At 50.4% G+C, this 19,267-nt stretch overlaps 1 protein-coding gene across 18 annotated transcripts in view; it reads left to right on the top strand.

Moving 5' to 3' along the window:
• The window catches only part of MICAL2 (microtubule associated monooxygenase, calponin and LIM domain containing 2), a 240,788-nt gene that overhangs the window by 137,049 nt on the left and 84,472 nt on the right, over positions 1-19,267 (top strand). For 10 of the 18 annotated variants that reach the window (XR_011249327.1, XR_011249329.1, XR_011249328.1 and 7 more), the window contains 5 exons: positions 4,065-4,127; positions 9,262-9,369; positions 10,375-10,561; positions 12,055-12,143; positions 13,843-13,945. Coding sequence is in view for 14 of the 18 variants with exons in the window: in XM_069554363.1 (XP_069410464.1) it covers positions 4,065-4,127; positions 9,262-9,369; positions 10,375-10,561; positions 12,055-12,143; positions 13,843-13,945 (550 nt within the window). In the remaining 4 variants the exon portion in view is untranslated. Of the gene's footprint in view, positions 1-4,064; positions 4,128-9,261; positions 9,370-10,374; positions 10,562-12,054; positions 12,144-13,842; positions 17,845-19,267 lie in introns of those variants that run through there. The other 8 variants (XM_069554364.1, XM_069554360.1, XM_069554366.1 and 5 more) reach the window with 5 other exon arrangements.

Genomic DNA, 19,267 nt, shown 5'->3' with positions numbered 1-19,267 from the left:
AGGCTTCACAGAGGAGGTAATATGGGAGCCAAGTGTTGAAGATTATACGGAGGGATTTTGCTAGAATGAAGTGTAGGGGAAGTGCATTTTCAAAAGGATCTGGCTTGTGGTAAGGAAGGCAGATAGGACTTGCATGAATGGGAAGACAATTCTGGTGCAACTTGATTTCAGGATAAAAGTATTTATAGGAGTGCGGACAGTAAAAGTGAAAGTCAGTCCGCTTTGTGTTAAAGGGATTCATTCCATCTTCTTATAAAGAACCACTGCAGGATCTGCTCTGAATTCTAGAAGAATGGCTCAGGTAGTGATGCACAGGGTGGGGAACTGGTGGGAGCCCATGGTGGTTGAGGAGATAAAGCTATGAAGTTTGGGTTCTAGAGCACTTTTCATGTTTTTTGCTTGTCTGCCTGTTACCTAATATGCCAAGAGCACTACCAGGCTGGAGTGGGAGAGGGGCAGCCTCTGGAGGAGCTTAGCCCCTGTAATGGGTGAGTCTGAAAATGGAGTGAAGTGCACTTGTTCAGCTATCACTCATGACAGTGAGTTGGAGCCTCTTTCTGGAGGACTGTGCTCCCCTGAGCTCCTCTGTTCTATCTAGCCCCACTAGGGCTCATCTCCATGTGTGGTGCTGAGTGTGCCCATGGCAGAGTTACCGCTCATTTGTTTCCACTCTGTTAGACTGAAGCACAAACCAGAAATCCACTGGGCTGTTCCCTGGGCTGGTGCATCAGTGGGACGTTAGGAGCTGCCTCCTGGGAGTCCCACCCCCACTGACCCCCATTACTGTGGGGAGAAGAGTGCAGGCAGGGTCTCCAAGGAAGGAGCAAGGAACCTTAGCAGCCCCACCCACTCCATGGTCCCCAGTGTGGGTACAAAGCCTCCCTGGAGGGGAAGCTGGGGGTGGTGTGGGGAAACAGAAACACTTCTCATCTTCAGCTCTACTGAACACAGCCATGGCTGAGATGCCCAGCGACTTGTTCCACGTCAGCTTTGGTCAGTGGTTTGACCTTAAGTCTCTTGACCTTAAGGAGTCACCATTTTCTCATCAATGAGAGAGTGACTCTTGGCTCATCTGATAGTGACCTCTGTGGTTAGAGACTGGCATGCTGGTTGTTGTCATCACCAAGGCTTCTGAGTAGCCTTTGGGAGAAGAACCTTCCCTGGCGGGTACTTCCTGCTATGGAAAAGGTCACTGGTGCCCTGGCCAGGATGATGGGAGGAGCGAGGGCACCTAGGCACAGGCAGGCAATGACTGGTGCTGCCAGCTGGGCAGCTGGGCCCCCACTGTGCTTCTGTCTGGCCCAGACCCTTTCCTGCTAGCCCTGAGCTTGCCCTTTATTTCGTCCTTAGGGAAGGCCTGGCTTGGTCACTGTCCTCTCAGATTTGGGAGCAGAGGTGGAACAAGAGAAGTGACCACACTTCCCAAGTTCCCTGACTTGGTTTCCAGTAGGTATTAGTTCTCTCGGTAATGGCAAGAGGCAGCCTGAGGCAGCCTGCCCAGGTACATGCAGGGCCACTGGGGTCTGGCAAAGACACTTCTTATCACAAGACTACCCTGTCATTCATTATCTGACTCCACTGAGGCCCTTGGCTGCTTCTCCACTGCGCTCTTCAAACAGCTTTAAATCAACATCACTCATTAAGCCAATGAGTGAGCATTCGTTCATCCAACAAATATTTATTGAATGACAAGCTGGTGTCAGGCATTTCACTCTTGGGATACACGTCAGTTATCAGGGGTTACATTCCTGCCCTGATGAGGCTTGCATCCTAGTAGAGGGAGGTATAAATAATCTATAATATCTAGGTAAATTATATGATGTATCAGAAGACAGTTTTTCCCATGGGAAAATTAGAGCAGGTAGCAAAGACTTGGCACGCTGGGGAAGGGTAGCAATCTTAAATGGATAACGGTGGGAGAGCTCTTCCTGGGAAAGAGAACTAAGCAGGAACAGAGCCTCAGAGAAGAAAGCAAAGGCAAAAAAAAAAAAAAAGAAAAGAAAGAAAACAAAGGCAAAGGGAGGAGACTAGTTCCCAGGCTCCTGATTCTAGCCTGTGTTCTCTCTTCTGAACCGCAGAAGCCACGTGTGAATGGAGGCCTTGTCAGAGGGAACAGCCCAGAGGCTATGTGCATAGAGCCCCAAGCCCAGGCTCAAGGAGGGCTGCAAATGGGGTGGGCTTCAGGAGCTCCTCGGGCCCCCACCTCTACAGCTTTGCTCTCTGTTTCTCCCAGGTTGGGGTAGAACAATTGCTCCCTATTATTTCTTATCCCATCTCCCTAGCTAGTCTTAGCCATCAGATGATGGTGTCATTGGACAATTTCAGTAGCTTTTGACTTACTAATTACAGGCTGATGAGCCTGTCACTGTGTGGCTGGGAGTGATTGGGGAGTTCTCAGGAAATGGTTGCTGTGAGACACCCTGTCTGTGGACTTGGACTTGATACCCACAGACCTCTCCACATCTCACCATGAAGCCGTTGTAGGCAATTAAGCACAGAGTGGTGAATTTCTAGCTTCCAGCAGTCTTGGAAAGGATCTTGCCCACTGCTCTACCCCCCTGCCCCCACCTGCAACTTCCCTGCCTTGCCCGGACCCCACCATTGATTCCACACCAAGCTCTGAATGTGCAGAATCTGACAGAGTGATGGCCTCCTCTGAGAAGACTCTGCTGCCCCTTAAAGCAGGTGACAACCTGGTGACAGTTTCCTTCCGTTCTGATGGAGCTGAGAGAGCTGCTGCCCTGGAGAGAGCCTGGGGCCTTCACGCTTCTCCCCAGCAGATTCTGGGGCTGCTCTGATGCCCAGAGACTGTGCCTCAATTCAGCGGAGCCAGAGAAAGGAAAATGCTCTTGGAAACTGGTGCTTGGTTCTTGGCAACCTCCTGGCAGGCAGAGTGTTTCGGTTCCTGCCCCAGAGCCCTACACCTCAATTCTGAGGATCCAGGGATAATCATCTCCTCTTAGAAACAGACCTAGTCAAACTTGTCACGAGGAACACTTGTTACAGGGATGCAAACTTGGGTCACCGAGTCCAAGAAATGTAGCCAGGGTTCTGCCTTCAGACTACGCTTGCCTGACCGACATATTGCCTTAAATTTCAGTGTGATGCAGCTAGTTTTGGGCCTGAACAGTCACAAGAAATCTTGAGGTCCCCTCATTTAGGGACCAAATTCTTACCAGGGTCTTATCTTTTATGTCATTTTTTTAAGACAACGGACTATGGGCTCATGCCCAGTCTGATCATTCATACCATCAAACCGGTCCTCCTGTAGCACCATTAGCCCCCATCAACCCTTGGTTAACTTCTTTCTTCAATGCAGGAGGCCACTGCCAGTTTAGCCTTTAACCTGGCTGCTAGCCACTTACCAAGGCTGGTGAGCTCTTGCAAGATCAAGATGGCAGCGGAGTATTTACACAGCTGAGCCAGAGGGAGGGCCTCCGGGGGTTGGGGGCTGTAGTTTAGTCCTGAGTCAGAAGAGCAATGTGCATTGCAAAAGGAGCTTTCTCTAACCCCAGGGGGTGTTTGTTTTAAAACTGGATTTGCAGGGTTTACTCTAGAGATTTGCATATTAGAAGCTGGGTGAGTCTAGCTGGGCAATCTGCCAGTGTTTCATCTGATAGCAAGGGTAGAGTTCAACACTGGCTCCAACCTCATTGTTCTCTCTGTTCTGGGGATAGAGCTAGGCAATCCTTTGGAGGTAACCTGTGTACATCCCAGCCTGGGGGATTTTAATTTGCAGGGAGGCAGGTGCTGTAGTGAGCAGGATGTAGGCTTGGAGTCACACAAGACTCGGTCACACAAGACTGAGACTTGGTTCAGCTCACAGATGACTTGCTTACTTGCAGTGTGGCTTTGGATGAATTAGTAGACCTCTCAGCACCTTAGTTTCCTAATCTTCAGAATGGAGGTGGCAGCAGCTACTCCTGAGGGTGATTGGAATAATGCAAAGACCTAGCATATATCCAGTCCCTCAAATATCCAATAACTGTGCTATTTCCCCAGTGGAGAATTCTGGAAGAAAGCTCACTTACCTAAAATGCATGTTGATTCCTCTCTTTCTAAAGGCAAAGAAGTCGCCTTCAGGTTTCCATTTCCAACCCGGCCACTTAAGAACATTGCGGCCTCAGGTGAGTTAGAGCCTCCCTGAACCTCAATGGCCCCATCTGCGAAGGGGGATTATCAGACCCACCTCGCAAGGCTGTGAGGGTTCAGTGCAGCTCAGCGCCTGGCACCAGGGGACATTGGCGCCCACTGGGAGGTCACAGCCCCTAAGGCCTGCCTGCATCTCAGCTCTGAAGGTATCATTTCCAGAGCCCCTCAAATAAGGCAGTTTCAATCCTTGCCCTGAGCATATGGCTGAGGACTCAGGTACACCAGTCCGTCGGCTGATTTTCCTCATCCAGGGACTCCTCAGGGAGGAGTATATTCCTATTTGCCCAGGAGACTTCCCTTGGCCCTATATGTCAAAACCTTCCCTTCCCTCAAGCTCTCAGCTCCAAGGCCCTGGAAACTCTATTCCTCAGCCCTGCCTGACCCATGTTGGTTTCCTGATCCTCACGGCAGGTCAGGTAGAGAAGTACAGCCTGGACACCTGGTATTCCTGGCTGAGTTCCAGGCCCAAGGGGGATGTTACCGTTGTCTGGACACAAACAGACCCGAGTGCCTACTTCCTCCTTCCTTCAGAGCATCTATCATGTGCCAGGAGTGTAGAGATGAGAAAGACAGGGTTATGACATCAGGGAGTGCAAACCAGAGTGGAGATGACCCATCTCCCAGCTTGGAGCAGGGTAAGAAGGGTTCCAAAATCCAGACAGGGACATGCTTGGTGATGGTGCTTGTGACGACCATTAATGTCATCATGTTTGAATCTCAGTTGACTCAAGAAGAGGGAGAAGCCAGTGCATTCATCTGGGTGGGCTGTATTATTCTTACTCGTGCAGAGGAGGGAACACAGCAACTGCAAGTTCCTTTGTGTGAAGGCCACCCAGGAGAGGAGAAAAGAAGTTCCAGAACAGGGAAAATTAAAGCTGCATCAGTGGCCGTGCTTTGGACTCATTAACCATCTGCCAGGCAATTCTTGGGAACCCAGCACCCTGTGAGGTGCACCCCAGATTCTCTGATGATCCTTTCACAGCCTTGTGAGGATGGCAGTGGTCTCCCCATTTTACAGATGAGGAAGCTGAGGCTCACAGAAGGGAAATGATGTATGTGACATTAACCTAATGTGAAGTTAGATGATGGCCCACCTGAATTGTCCAACCATTCCATCTTGTTCTAATTAATTAGCTGGAAAAAGTAGAATTTCCAAGAGGAAAAAATACCCCATATAGTATTTTGGTTTTTCTTTTTAAATCTCTAATCCATGGTGGCCTGATTCTTCTGGATACAATGAAAATGAATTACTAGAAATATGGTCATGCACTTGGATGTGTGGCGATGTTGAACTGCTCTATAAGTGTCTAATGCTTTCACTTACAGTGTTCCTTGGATCACAGATCAGTTCCTGTTAGTGAAAAATATCCCAGTTCTTAAAAAATTACAAAAATATTGAAAGATACATAAAGGGTGCAAAAGCAGTCCCATGGCCTTCCAAAATGACCATTTCTTAAAAAACCAGTGACTGTGACATGTTTGTTTCTGACTAGGTCATCTGATTGCCCAGATTTGGATTTGGAAAAAGTACTCCCAGCCAAATTGTAAGCTTTTCTCTGGACCAGCTCCGCAGGAGCGCAAGTGCTTTTGCCTTTCAATGCAGTAATTTCGTTGTTGAGAACCTCTGGCTTCTGGTTCTTACTCTGAGGTCAAACCATAATGAGTTTTCTGGAGGTTTCTCCATGAGTGGAGTTTCTTTTCTTCCTCAGGATGCCCAGGACCCATTCATTTCCAGATTGGCTAGAACAGTGCTACTTAAAGTGTGTTCCATTGGCAGGAACTAGTCTGTGATCCAAGGAGCACAGGAAGAGGAAGCATTAGACACTTGTAGGAGAAGGCAATGGCATCCCACTCCAGTACTCTTGCCTGGAAAATCCCGCAGATGGAGGAGCCTGGTAGGCTGCAGTCCATGGGGTCGTGAAGAGTCGGACACGACTGAGCAACTTCACTTTCACGCATTGGAGAAGGAAATGGCAACCCACCCCAGTGTTCTTGCCTGGAGAATCCCAGGGACGGGGGAGCCTGGTGGGCTGCCGTCTATGGGGTCACACAGAGTCAGACACGACTGAAGCGACTTAGCAGCAGCAGAGCAGTTCAACATAGCCACACATCCAAGTGTGTGATCATATTTCTAGTAATTCATTTTCATTGTATCCGGAAATATCAAGCCACCATGGATTAGAGATTTAAAAAGAAAAACCAAAACCTAGTCACTCACCGCTGACCATCTGAGGAGCAGTGAGTGAGCATGAGTCCAGGTGGTCAGGTCTGCACTGTCTTGGAGCCAGGAAGACCTCGTACCATCAGGAAATGGGAGATAACCTGAGACTCCAGGGCAGCATCCTCTTTCACTCTGGTCTTTGGGGCGGCCTCCTCTCATCCCTGAGACAAGTTCTCCATCACCTGGCCTCCTAGTGTCCTTCCAGGAAGTCCTGGCTACCTCTTGTTCTTGGTGTTCCTGGCATGGTTTCCATGATACAGTTGGGAAGGGCATATAGGAGCACCAGTGTTGCTTTCCTTGAGAGTGCCTTCATTTCATTATTCCTAGGAAAACCGCTGTCATAGGTAGGCATGTGAATGCAACCAGGAGAAAGGAGTCTTTTATGACTAAGGGCCCACAATGAAAGGAAGGACAGGGCTTGATCTTCACCGTGGATCCCTTGTGCTGATAGAATAACCGAGCAGGCCCATGACTGCACAGACATGTTTTGGCGGCACCCCAGCCACCCCAGAGCCCTCTGCTTTCTTCTATAATTGCTCATAAGTCAGGATTGCACAGAAGCTCAGCAGCACAAAGTGCTTATTAGCTAAATAGTTAATAAGGTCTCATTAGGGACTTGTATTTAAAGCCCCAGAAAGTAGAGTCTCACTCTCTGCTCACTCAGGGAAGGCAGTCATTGTGCGTGGGCATCTGGCATCACACGGTGCCTTCCTGGGAGAGCGCCTCAGAGCCAGTTCACACATGGGGTCAGGAGAGACAGTCACGCAAGGGGAGTATGGGCAGTGAGGTAAATCTGACCTCTTCTGTCTTTATTTTGCTGTAAACGCAGGAAGTACTTGGTATCCTCAGCTCCTATCTGAGGAGGCCTGTGTTGGAGGCCCCAGCAAGGGGTGGAACATCAGGCAAATAATGGCTTATTGTCCAAAGCTAGTGCACCTGAACCTCTCTTAGGAGCAGGAGCCAAGTTTCTTGGCATTTGTGAAATCCTGAAAATGGTAGCGTGTATGCTCAGAAGCAGAATCCTAATCTCTTCCAGACGGGGCCAGCTTTGAGAGTGGGGAGGGTAAGCAGTCTGGCAGCTGCTGCGGCTGAGAAGGAGCGAGCTTTGTGAAATCTGAGGGGGTCCCACCTGTCTGGGAGCAGACACCCGAGAAGGTCCCCGGCCACATCTTCCATAGTTCCCCAGAGAGCCCCACACATGGTCTGGCACGACTGATCCAAGTAGCTGCTGGTGCTGGGGCTTCCTTAATGAGAAGCGGGCAGGCATCCCCTGGGTCATGTCTTTCACCCCAGCCTGCTTGGCAGCCCTTCCCTCTTCATCCTCTTTTTGTATCTGTGCGTTTGTTGGTGCCCAATGAGTTGGCCTCAGGTTCTGAGGGTGGGCCCTGCTTCCAGGAGGCAGGACCTGTGGGCACCTGCTGCTATTTGCTTTGTTGTCCCTTAACTTCCTGCTTTATCTTTGGGGCTTTCACTGTGAATTGTGTGGCCTTCCAAGAGCGGTATTGGGTTTAGATTGAGGGCCTTCCTTTGTCCCCATAAAAGTCACTGTTACTTGCCGTGAAGATGGCTATCAATCTGTGACTGAGGGCCAGCAGTCTACATTGCTGCTATCTGTGGCCACATCTCCCAGAAGCTGGATTCAGAGGCTGCGGAGCGTCTCCCTCCAAGGCCTTAGGATCAGGAACCGTGTTTACAGATACAGTCTCATATCGTGGGTGTTTGCCTCCCTGCAGAGGAGATAGCAATATTCCCCGGGCTGGCCTTTCAGAGCTGGTGGGGGGAGAATAAGCTGGGAGTTGCCTGGGGGTGTATGTGTGATTTTACCACATCTGCGTGGATTGTCAGCTCTCACCCTTTCCCCAGCTCCATGACACACCAGTGGGGATCCAAGCATTCATGGGTATGCACGGACCATCATGCCTTCGGGAGTACAGGCACCCACAACCCATCAGGCTGTGGTCTCCAGGGCCAACGTGGAACTGACTTGCCCAGCACCAGCTCTGGGGCCCTGGGCACTGCCACCTGGAGCTCCCTGTCCTGCTCCCTGCACTTGTCCAGTGGGGACCACCATCCATTCCCATTTCAGCCACTCTTTATTGGCAAGGTAGTCTGTGTCCTAACCTGATAGAACTGAAGTCAGGCATAGCCACAGTTCCCTAGTGGACACAGGGGCTGCAAGGGAGGCTGGGGCTGCCAAATTCAGAGGGGTGGGGAGGGAGGAGTCGAGCTCATCTTGGCCCAGCCCTGCCAAGTGCCTGGCATTCACACACGTGCCCTCTCATTCTTGCCGCAGCTCCATGGTAGGCACCATTTATTCCCATTTCACTAAATGAGGATACTGAGCTCAGCAGTTGAGGGCTTTCTGTCCCATCTTAGAACTGTTAGTGGTAGAGCTCAGTCCTAACCCTCCTGATCTGGGGAAATGGGGAACAGGTCTCCCCATGTAGCTGCTCCAGGCCCTCTAGAGAGGGGAGTCTGGGGAAGGTCAGCTTCAGTGCAGCTGGCTTGTTTTCTTAGTGTGAAGGTCCCCCAGCTGGGGCTCAGGAGACCTTAGCAGAGTCCTGGATCTTGCACTGGTTTCTAAGTGGCCTTGGATAGATCCCTTCCTCTAGGATTCATTCTCCCTCTCTGTGAACTGAGCAAGCTGAACTCCTGAAGACCATGTACTCCCAGCGGATGTAGTTGTGAGTCACCCTGCTGATCTCTCTTTTCTCCATCTGCAGAGTGCCTGCTGCCGACTGCAGGCTAGTGAGGCCTCTCCTGGGACGCTGGCAGCTGTTTGCATGTGGGTGTGGAGCTCTCCCACCTCCAGCTCGTTCGTGTCTTCCTTCTTGGTGCTAATGGCCTCTCCCTTTGTCTCTGTCTCCTTTATCTCTGCTCTTGGGTAGCTGACAGTAGGGAAAGTATCCAGCGGAATAGGGGCTGCAGCTGAAGTTCTGGTCAATCTGTACTTGAATGATCACAGACCTAAAACTCAGGCCACCTCTCCAGACCTGGTAAGGATGCGCACCCTTCCGCCTTCACCCACAGACACTGGCTCTGGCCTCCCAGGGAGGGTGCCTGGGATGCGGAGAGGATGGCCTGGCCCCCTTCTCATGGGACAAGAGGGGCTGAGAACGGGCCGGGTCAGAGCGGAGGTTAGTGGTGGGGGCAGGGGGAGGGGGCTATGTTTCCTGTAGACGAACCTTAGTCGGCCCCCTTGTGGGTCATTTCAGAAAGCAGAGCATCTTCCCTGCCAGCTGGGGCTCTGGAGAACTCGGGGAAAAGGTCAGGGGAGGCCATCTACAGAGATGGACAACCCTTACTACCAATGTTTAGCATCCAGTATAGACTGGATTAAGAAGTAATGGGGAAAACATCCCTTTCCTCTGAATTCCCTCCTCCTCCAGATGACTCTGCTCACTGTCACCACCACAGTCTGAGTTCTTTTGGAGTCCTTTTGGCGCATTCCCCTGGAATCACCCAGGGGTGCCCCTCCTGCCCTGGGCCTCACCCTCCCCTTCTGCACTGAAGAAGTTCATTGGCACCCTTATGCCCCTTTCCTGCAGTTCTCTTGAACAGTTTTGAGGCCATGAGCCTTCCCTGCCTGACCTGTGTCACTGCAAGGGGACAAGGATGGATAAGACATTCTTTCAGTGACCTCGCTCTAGACCCCGGCAACACTTAACCCCTGACTCAGATTGCTGGAGATGGCATCCCTGGGCAGGAATGTTTGTGACGGACACCTGCTCTGTCAGACGAGGAAATGTCACTTCCACTATGAAACCAGGGTGTCCAGCAGCCTGCCTGGGAGTACAGTCAACGCTGCCCTGGCAGGGCTGGGGTCTGCGTACCTTCCCACCCTCACTCTTGGCAGCAGTGCCCCCAATGACGAAAGCAGCACATAGCCTGTGAGGCCCCACAAGGCAGGCTGGCATCTCTACATGCCCGGCCTTGCGTTTGTAGATGCGGTGTACACCCTAACATGCTGTTCTTCTCTTCCGATGCCCTGTGCCTGCCAGGAGTCCGTTCGGAAGACGTTTCCCCTGAACGTGGGTGGCAGCGACACCTGTTACTTCTGCAAGAAGCGCGTGTACGTCATGGAGCGGCTGAGCGCGGAGGGCCACTTCTTTCACCGGGAGTGTTTCCGCTGCAGCGCCTGTGCCACCACCTTGCGCCTGGCCGCCTACGCCTTCGATGTTGACGAAGGTAACCCCCAGGGGCCAGGGTAGCACTTGTCTCTGGCCTGGGCTCCTGACTCTGGAGGCTCTGGGACAGCCAGCACTTCCCAGGGAGTATTGGTGTCATCAGAAAAGCAGTTCGGGGGGCAGGGATCCCCTGCTAAGGGGAGAGGCTGCCTGTGGTGGGCAGGGGTCCTGAAGAAAGGGGAGCTGGCAGCATGGGGGCTGCACATGCGTAGGGAGCACCTACCAGGCACCACGTGTTTATGGACATTTTCTCACTCAGCCTCACCACCTTCAGTCGCCCCTGATAACTTATGTCACATGCTTGGCACCACACCTGACATGTGAGAGGGGTTCAATTTGTTGTTATTCGGTTGCTAAGTCATGTCTGACTCTTTGGGACCCCATGGACTGCAGCATGCCAGGTTTCCCTGGCCTTCACCATCTCCCAGAGCTTGCTCAAACTCATGTCCATTGAGTCAGTGACACCATCCAACCATCTCACCCTCTTGCCTCCTTCTCCTCCTGCCCTCCATCTTTCCCAGCATCAGGGTCTTTTCCAATGAAAAGGGGGGGTGGGGTTCAATACATGATGTCATATTCATATTATTATGAATGAAGCATGTATTGTAGGAATGGCCATAACTGTAACATGCCCTCTGCTGAGTGGCCTACCAGAGTCATCAATGAAGGAGTCATTGGAATGAGTGATTAATTTCTAACCTTCAGCACTTGATGTTTGCACTATCATATAATGACAAAGCTTGTGATTCCATACCCTAAAACTAACTGCCTGGGTTCACATCCAGCGTATGCCACTTCCAGCATATGGCATATGTATGCCACATACAGATAACCTCTTACCTGACCTCTGGGTCCCTCAGTTTCCGTATTTATAAAATGAGGATAACAGTACTTTGCTCATAAGGTGATCACTGATTTAACTCAGGGGAAGGAGTTAAGATAGTGCCTGGTATATTGAGTCCTACTCAAGACTTCGCTGTTGTATGATCATTCCCATCACTGTTGTCACTGGGGTAACAGTGGAGCAAAGAAGGGTTTTCTGGAAGGCACCCAGTATCCTGGGCGGTGGCCAGTGGCCCAGTGTGTGGCTCACTGGGTTTTTCTGCCACCATCTGTTCAGTGCTGTTCCCACCCCCAGGGGTCCCAGAAGCAAGAGGAACTACAAACAGAGCTGCTATTCCAGGCTGTCCATTTTGCTGCCTGGCAACTGGCCTTGGGAAGAGACTTGGCCTGAGGGATTATCTGAGGGTTTCTGCCCCATTCCCGGGAGAGTCCCCCCGGTCCCCCACCAGCGTTGCTGCGGCTGGTGGCCTCCTTTCCACGCCGCCTCTTTAAGGCAGATGACGGAAACCATTTCCCACGTTTGCACCTTCCTGGGCTTGTTTCCCTTAGTGGTGTTTCTCTGACCTAGATGGGGGCAGGCACTTGGCTCAGGTTCTGCTGTGGCGCTGGTTTACAGGAGAAAAACCTCTGAGTGTGTGTTTCTTTTTACAGGCAAGTTTTTCTGCAAGCCTCATTTCATTCACTGTAAGACCAACAGCCAGCAACGGAAGAGACGGGCAGAGTTGAAGCAACAGAAAGAGGTAGGTTTTATCTTGAAAGTGGTGGTGAAATGGGAAAGTTCCCTGGTAGGAGGAGGTTGTCAAGAGTTCCTGCAGGTGAGGCCAATCTTTCTAGCTTTGGGGGGCTTGAGACTCAGGTGAAGAGGGCTCTGGTCCCTGGCAAGAAGGTCCCTGTGTCTCAGTCCATTCAGCCGGCCTCTGGGATGTGAGCTGTTCCAGATGTCAGCTCCCAGAGCAATGACTGCTGCTTCTCATGAGAAGCCTAGAAGAGCTTTCCCATGTGCCAAGGATGGGGCTAAATGCTTAGCCATGCAAAAGCCACGTAGCCCCCAGGGCCTGGGGCCCCAGTGGCCACAGAGCACCATGAGCAAGGATGCCTGGTATAGGGCCAACCCTCTGTGGTTTCCAAGTCCTTTCCCCAGGCTCTTGGATGTCAACAAAGTGACTGGCCTGCTTATTTTCTAAATGGGTTGTGATAGCACCCTCCCTACCCCCACCTATGGTAGCTCTTAGCCAGCATCTTCTTTACGGCTTGATTAATCACCCATCTCCGGCAAGACCAACAACTTCAGCTTTTTTCTGATTTCACAAGTAATATGGGCTTCCCAGGTGGCTTATGTGGTAAAGAATCTGCCTGTCAATGCAGGAGACACAAGTTCGATCCCTGGGTTGGAAAGATCCCTTACAGGAGGAAATGGTAACCCACTCCTGTATTCTTGCCTGGAATATCCCATAGACAGTGGAGCCAGGCAGGCTACAGTCCATGGGTTCGCAAAGAGTTGTATACAGCTGAGCAACTGAGCACACACAGGCACACACACACACAGTAGAAAAATGGCTAAGTAAATGAAAGTCTATAAAGAAGGAAAGTGAAGTAACCCATCATCACTCTATCCTGAGAAAATCATAATTAACATTTTGGAACATTCCTTTGTAGACTTTTTCCTGTATGAATACAGTTGACCCTTGAACAGTGTGGGAGTTAGAACCTTTGACTCTCTGCAGGTTCGAAAATTCATGTATAATTTATAGCCAACCTTTCATATTGATGGTTCCTCCATATCAATAGATTCAACCATCCATGGATTAGGTAGAGGTGTAGTATTCATTATTGAAAAATCTGCATTCAAGCGGACCCATGCGGTTCAAACCCACATTGTTCAAGGGTCAGCTGTATGTTTTCACCCAGTTGGAATCCTACCTTGCAGTTTCATAGCCTTCTTTTTTCACTAACAGTATATTAAGAACAGTTTCCCATTAAGAATTCTTTTGGAGCCTAATCTTTGATACCTGTAAAAGATGACTGATAATTTATTTGCATCCTATATTGTTGGACATTACTATTTGCCTTATTAACATTTTACAGGGAATGTCTTTGTACCTGCATCTTTATCCGTATTTCACGTTGTTACTTAGGGTCAATCATGAGAGTGAGATTGCTGAGTCAAAGGGCATGTATATTTTGAAGGCTCCAGAGGAAACTGATCCCTGTGATCAGTTCCCACCTGCCCCGCCTTCCCCCCGCCCCTCCCGGAAATTTACACCCGTGTTCAGCCGCCTTCAGCAGTGCACAGGAGGTGCTGAGATTTTAGGGAGGGGTCCTGGTTGCAAATTGTAGGGTCTGCCAAGTCCTCTGTTTGTTGAGTCTTCCTCTGCTTCCCTGGAGGAGCCCTCTCTGAGCATCATGGACTGAATACCCTCACCTTGATCTCTTTCTCAGGAGGAGGGGATGTGGAAAGAGCAAGAAGCCCCTCGGCGAGACCCTCCCGCGGAAAGTTCTTGCGCCGCTGCTGCCATCGCCACGCCGGAAGGCAGCCCCCCAGGTATCTCCAATTCCTTCTTTAGGAAGGCGCTAAGCTGGTCCCTCAGGCTGCCGTGGGGCCTGCTTCACCTTCCCCGGAGGCTGCTTAACTGGATTCAGGGACTCCTGCGCGCCACCAGCCTGCATATCAGGGACAATGCTTACAACTACTGCTACACCTACGAGCTCCTGAGCCTCGGGCTGCCCCTGCTCTGGGTGTTCTCCGAGGTCCTGGCTTCCATGTACCGGGAGTCGGAGGAGTCCCTCCAGAGCATCCGCGACTGGCTGCTCAGATGCGTCCCGGCCAAGCTGCACTGAAGCCCAGCCCCAGAGTACCGTAACATTTCCCGCGTAGATGGCGGCGTGTTCGGCCAGCTCAGGTGCTGGCCAGGGAGCCCCGCCCTTGAACCAGTTAGCTCAAAGCCAAAGAATTTCCCGTCGGCCACCTGCACCTAGCCTGGTCGCAGTGAACATCTGCTTCAGGCCACCATGACATGAAGGATGTTTTTTTAATAGCTTTGTACTTTTATACCAAAGCGAGCCATACTTCTAGGTTTACATTTCAATTTTCAACGTTTAATAAGCCAAGAGAAAGCTTTTTTTTTTTTTTTCTATGAGTGTCAGTTTTTTTAAACACGGGTTTGAGGTTTATAACTGGTATTACAAAAACCCCTTCCATGTTGTGGTCTTGAAATAGCCACTCCCTGTAACGTGAATAATTGGGGCTTTTAAGTAAACCAGAGCCAGCGTGCGATCTCCTGACAGTGCCTTCTGATTTTGTGCCTGGATACCACTTGTCAACATGGGACAACTGTTTGCAACATGAAAGCATAGTAATTTAGAAGGAAAAAAACAACAGAAAGGATGAAAGAGAATTAAATCTACAGAAGGATATGGCAACATGAAGTTACCTGTCCTCCCAGGGAGAAGGACTATTTTGCTCCCTTGTTCTGATGTAAGATAGTAGCTGCAAGATTCCCCTGACCCCAGTACCAAGTTGCAGCCAAATTATGTAGAACCACAGGGCTTCAAGTGAGTTGCTACAGACATACGTTTTCCCTTCCCACTAATGGGCATGGCAGCCAAAGCCCGTTGGCCCCTGGCCACTCAGAACTCCATCAAACTGATGCAGTCCTGAAGAGGAGTCGTGTCAGCTGGTGGCCTTTCAAGCCCTCCTTTTGAGGTCCCCAATCCAGGTTGCAGTCTGAGCCAAGGCCATTCAGGGTCCACAACACTCGGACTGAGGGAGGAAACTGCCCTCTCATGCCATGTCCTTTGGGACGGAGGGTATTTGTTAGCACCTGACAGTATTATTTCTGGAAAGCGTGACCTCCCCTGTGAGCATGGCTTGTAGGCATTCTGGCTTCTTAGCCAATCAGCTGCCATGCATATTTGGTCAAACGGTCAGAAACCATTGATTATTGAATTGTCCCAGCTGAGGAATGCATCTGATCCAGGGGGAAGCTCCCGTGTCTTGACTAGCAGAGGAGGCTGGGAGTGGATGCTGTTATTGACTTTTGCATAAGAAATGTACCTTATTAAGGGCAAAACAGGCCTTGGGCCCACCTACATTCTTCATTCTGCGCATCTAGAGGCCTCAGTCTTCCCAGCTCCACTCTGCCTGGACATGCACGGCTGCTGGGTCTGGCTGAACAGTGGAGATGGCTGATAGAGAAAGACCTTCCGCAGAGTTCAGTGTATCTAGAGTTGCTGGGCCCTGCCTGTTACGCTAGAAAGATCCTCTAAATTAAGAAAGGATGGAGTCTGGTGGGTTAGGAGCCAGAACTCTTAAGGGCTTTGAGATGCCAAGTTCTCCAGGGTGGGAAGAAGCAGGGAGGCATTTCTATAATATAAACACTTCCCTAAGTCCTTGGGTAAATCAGGGGCATAACTGCGGCCAAGTCCGTGGGAACTGGTGCCTCTGTCTTTGTTGGAACTGTTCTCATCCTATGACTTGCATTGTGTTTTTCCAAATTTTTGCTGATATTTTAGTGTTCTCTGGGGGGAGGAGCCCTTGATTCGTTTCATGTTTGATTCTGAAAGTCATGATGTAAACACATCACAGCTGTGTCATTGTTATTCCCGTCAGCTCAGGGCAGGATGAGATGCTTTGTGGAATGCTCCATGAAGCCAGAGTTAGGATCTCTGAGAATATCACTTATGGCCATAAGGAGACTGGTTTGAATTACTCTGGTGAGACAGGGCGTGCCTGTCAGAAGCCTGAGATGTTTGTATGTTCTGAGACGTTGAACCTTCCTGGTGGGGCAGTACCAAAACACAAAAGTAAGTCCTGGGAGCGGGATGTTTCTAAACCTCCATAACGTATTTAAGAACGAATGTGGGACACTAGAGTAAAATCGGGGCAGAGAGGATGTGGGGGGCGGTGGAGACAGGGGATTATTTCCCATTGTACGGATCCACCCTTGCAGATAAGTCACTGCTCACTTCCAGAAAGGTTCATCTGTCTTAAGCAAGCCATAACTTGTTTGGGGGAGTTGCTCTTTTTTTTTAATGGTTGCCTCGTTTTCAACTCCTGTAGCTTTTCGTATTGTCCATCAGTTTCCTTGTTCCCCCAACTAAATTCTCTCTTCTGTCTCTCTCTCTCCAAACCTTACACTGTGGCCATCAGTGCATTTCAGCCTTCCAGTGCTGCACCCACTTCTTGGCTGACACACTTCTGCTCTGAGGTGACTGGTTTTCTTGCCAATTTTCAGAGAGTGGTACTAACCCCTGACCTGCTTTCCGCGCCCCGTCTCCCCCACTCCCCCCGCCGTGGCCTTGGTTGTGCTAACTGCGAGCGTCTTGCCTACTAATGGACTCACTCATTCGGTGGCATGGTTGGTGAACAATGTGGGGTGGCGTTCAGCTCGAAAGCGTTTCTGAGTCCATCCCTCTGAGCCGGCTGCCCAGTCCACTCCAGGTGCATGGCCCACCTCCTCTCTATACTCCAAGGCCTGCATGCATGCTTTTCTGGTCGCACTTACAAAGCCACTTACCTTCCTGGGAGGGTTAACCTGGAATGTGAGACTGTGCCATAGAGAGGGCCCTTCACCTTTGAAAAGAACTCTTTCATCTCTCAGCCTCTGAAACAGCATATGCATACAAGCATCTTCTTCAGTTGCTTTCTAATATAAAGGTTATCAATGTTATCAATCCGCACCATAGGTGACTCTTTTTGGAAGGATTTTTTTTTTTTTTAATTTCTCCCAGGCTTCATCACAAGCTTGGCCCAGACTCTATTTTAAACACACGATCACAGTTTTTCTAGTGAATCTTTCCTCCCCTGCAGCCTATACTTTCCCTCCCAGCGTTTTGCTTTGACTCTTCTGGTCTCTCTAGGCTCATAAAGCCCCAGAGGATACAGAAGCTTCAGCTAGAGCAGTCGTCGTCACAGGCCAAGGGTGCCTTGGAGAGCAGCCCCCTTTCAATGCCCCCACAGCTCTGCTCAGAACACATCCCCCTGCTGACTCTGCCTGGAGCAGCAGGACACTCACAGTGCTTTTAAAGAGAAACACCACACCTAGTCCGGTGGGGCTGTTGAAGGCAGGCCTCGCAGTCCCAGGATGCAGGTGGTGGTGTCCTGCATGCGGCCCAGAGCCATGCTGACCTCTCTGCACAGCCCTGCATGCTGCATTTTGTTCCCTCGTTGGTGCAGATCCCAGCCAGGACGAAGTCACCGTTCTTGTCTTATCTTCTCTTGCAGAGTCTCTCCCCTTTATAGAATGTCAACCAAAGAGTGCCCTCCTCCCCCGAGCCTCCTCCTTAGCTAGCCTCCCCCACCTTGTCACCATGCATGTTTGTGACCTTTGATAGTCATTACAGTGCCACGTGGAACCCTGTATTTTGCACACAGCAAACAATGTTTAGCTTTATTTATGGTATTTGATGCTGTACATGGAAATAAATATGGTTCTTTATAAAGCTCATTGTTTCCTCTCTTCTTTGCCGTGGAAGCTGCTCAAACCTGAAACACAGGGGTTGGTTGAAGGGGTTGGCCTTTCCTGAACTGGCGGGCCTTGCACTTGTGGTGACATGGAGCTCTCTGGGGCTGTGCTGGGTACTCTCAGAGGAAATATTACCTGGGGGTAATATTTGGAAAATATCACCCATGCTCCGCAGCCAGGCTTTGGGGGGCTCTTCCTTGAAAACTCATGGTACTTTTCTGCTCTAGGTGCTGGGCATTGCTGGCTGAGGGTCAGGGTGCCCTCAGCTACAAGGAACAGACTGTATTGACAACTGCTTGCACCCATTTCCTGCACACATCCAAGCCGCGGACCTGTCAGAGAACTTTACTTACGAACCTTACTCTAACTTAGGTTCCCGTGCGACAGAGGTTGCTCTTGACAGTTTTGTGCTGGCCCGGCTGAGTGATGGGTATAAGGTAAGAGGAAGGACTGGATGTTTGTTTCAGGATGGCAGTGCACATGGCAGGTGTATTTATCCAAGGAGGAGAGTCATTTGGGCTGCTAAGAGCCCCACTTTGCCCTCAAAGGCTCAGGTCGCTCAGTTTCTTAGGCTGCAAGGCTCTGCCCACAGGGCCACTCTGAGGGTGTTTCCATGGCAGGCTCTGGCTCAGTTCCACTTGTCTTTAAGGGAAGGATTTGAAGTTTCACTCAACTCATCTGGATGGTGTCAAAGAAATCTGGTCCCTCACCTCCCTAGGGTGGATGCCTTTCTTGGCCAGGCTGGATGTGCTGGGCTTCTGACACTGGCGTGTAAATTCATCTGTGAACTTCGTGAGGGCCCTTGTATCTCTAAAGGGGCACTTCCGAGGCCCTGGGCCTCTGAGCCCAGTTGCTGGTGCCTGGAGCTGCCTGGCATCATGACCAGGTGTTGTTCCTCTTACCCAGGTGAGATACTCTTTCTGTTCCCTGAAAGGAAGGGTGTTAGGGACTAAAGTCAGGAGCCGGGTTGGACAAGTGACTTATTCTTTTATTCATTCATCTATTCTCGTGTTCACTGAATGCCTACCATGCCCTCGGCATATTCTAGGACCTGGAGATGCAGCAGGGAGCTGCACAGAGCACCGCGCCTCCCTGCATCTTGGATTGTGTATATCTCAGTGTCGTCGTACTAGGCTTGATTCGTTTTGTTTAATTCTGCATGCACCTATTTATTTGTACATGCACACATTTGTTTACTCAGCTAATGTTTAGTGAGCATCTACTGTATGTTGAGAATATAGCAGAGAATGAGACACACAAAAGTCCTCATTCTCATGGAGCTTACAGTGTGGTTTTGATTTGAAGTTGGGTTAAAACAACATTTTCCGAAGCATGACAATAGAACACTAGCTTTGAGAGGTGCTTTGTGAAGAAAGGGCTCCATAGTCCCAGAGTTTGGG

Source organism: Ovis canadensis, chromosome 15 (genome assembly GCF_042477335.2).
Source record: "Ovis canadensis isolate MfBH-ARS-UI-01 breed Bighorn chromosome 15, ARS-UI_OviCan_v2, whole genome shotgun sequence".
Lineage (NCBI taxonomy): Eukaryota > Metazoa > Chordata > Mammalia > Artiodactyla > Bovidae > Ovis > Ovis canadensis.
The sequence above is the reverse complement of the archived record's forward strand: the minus strand, read 5'-3'. Positions and strand labels throughout refer to the sequence as shown.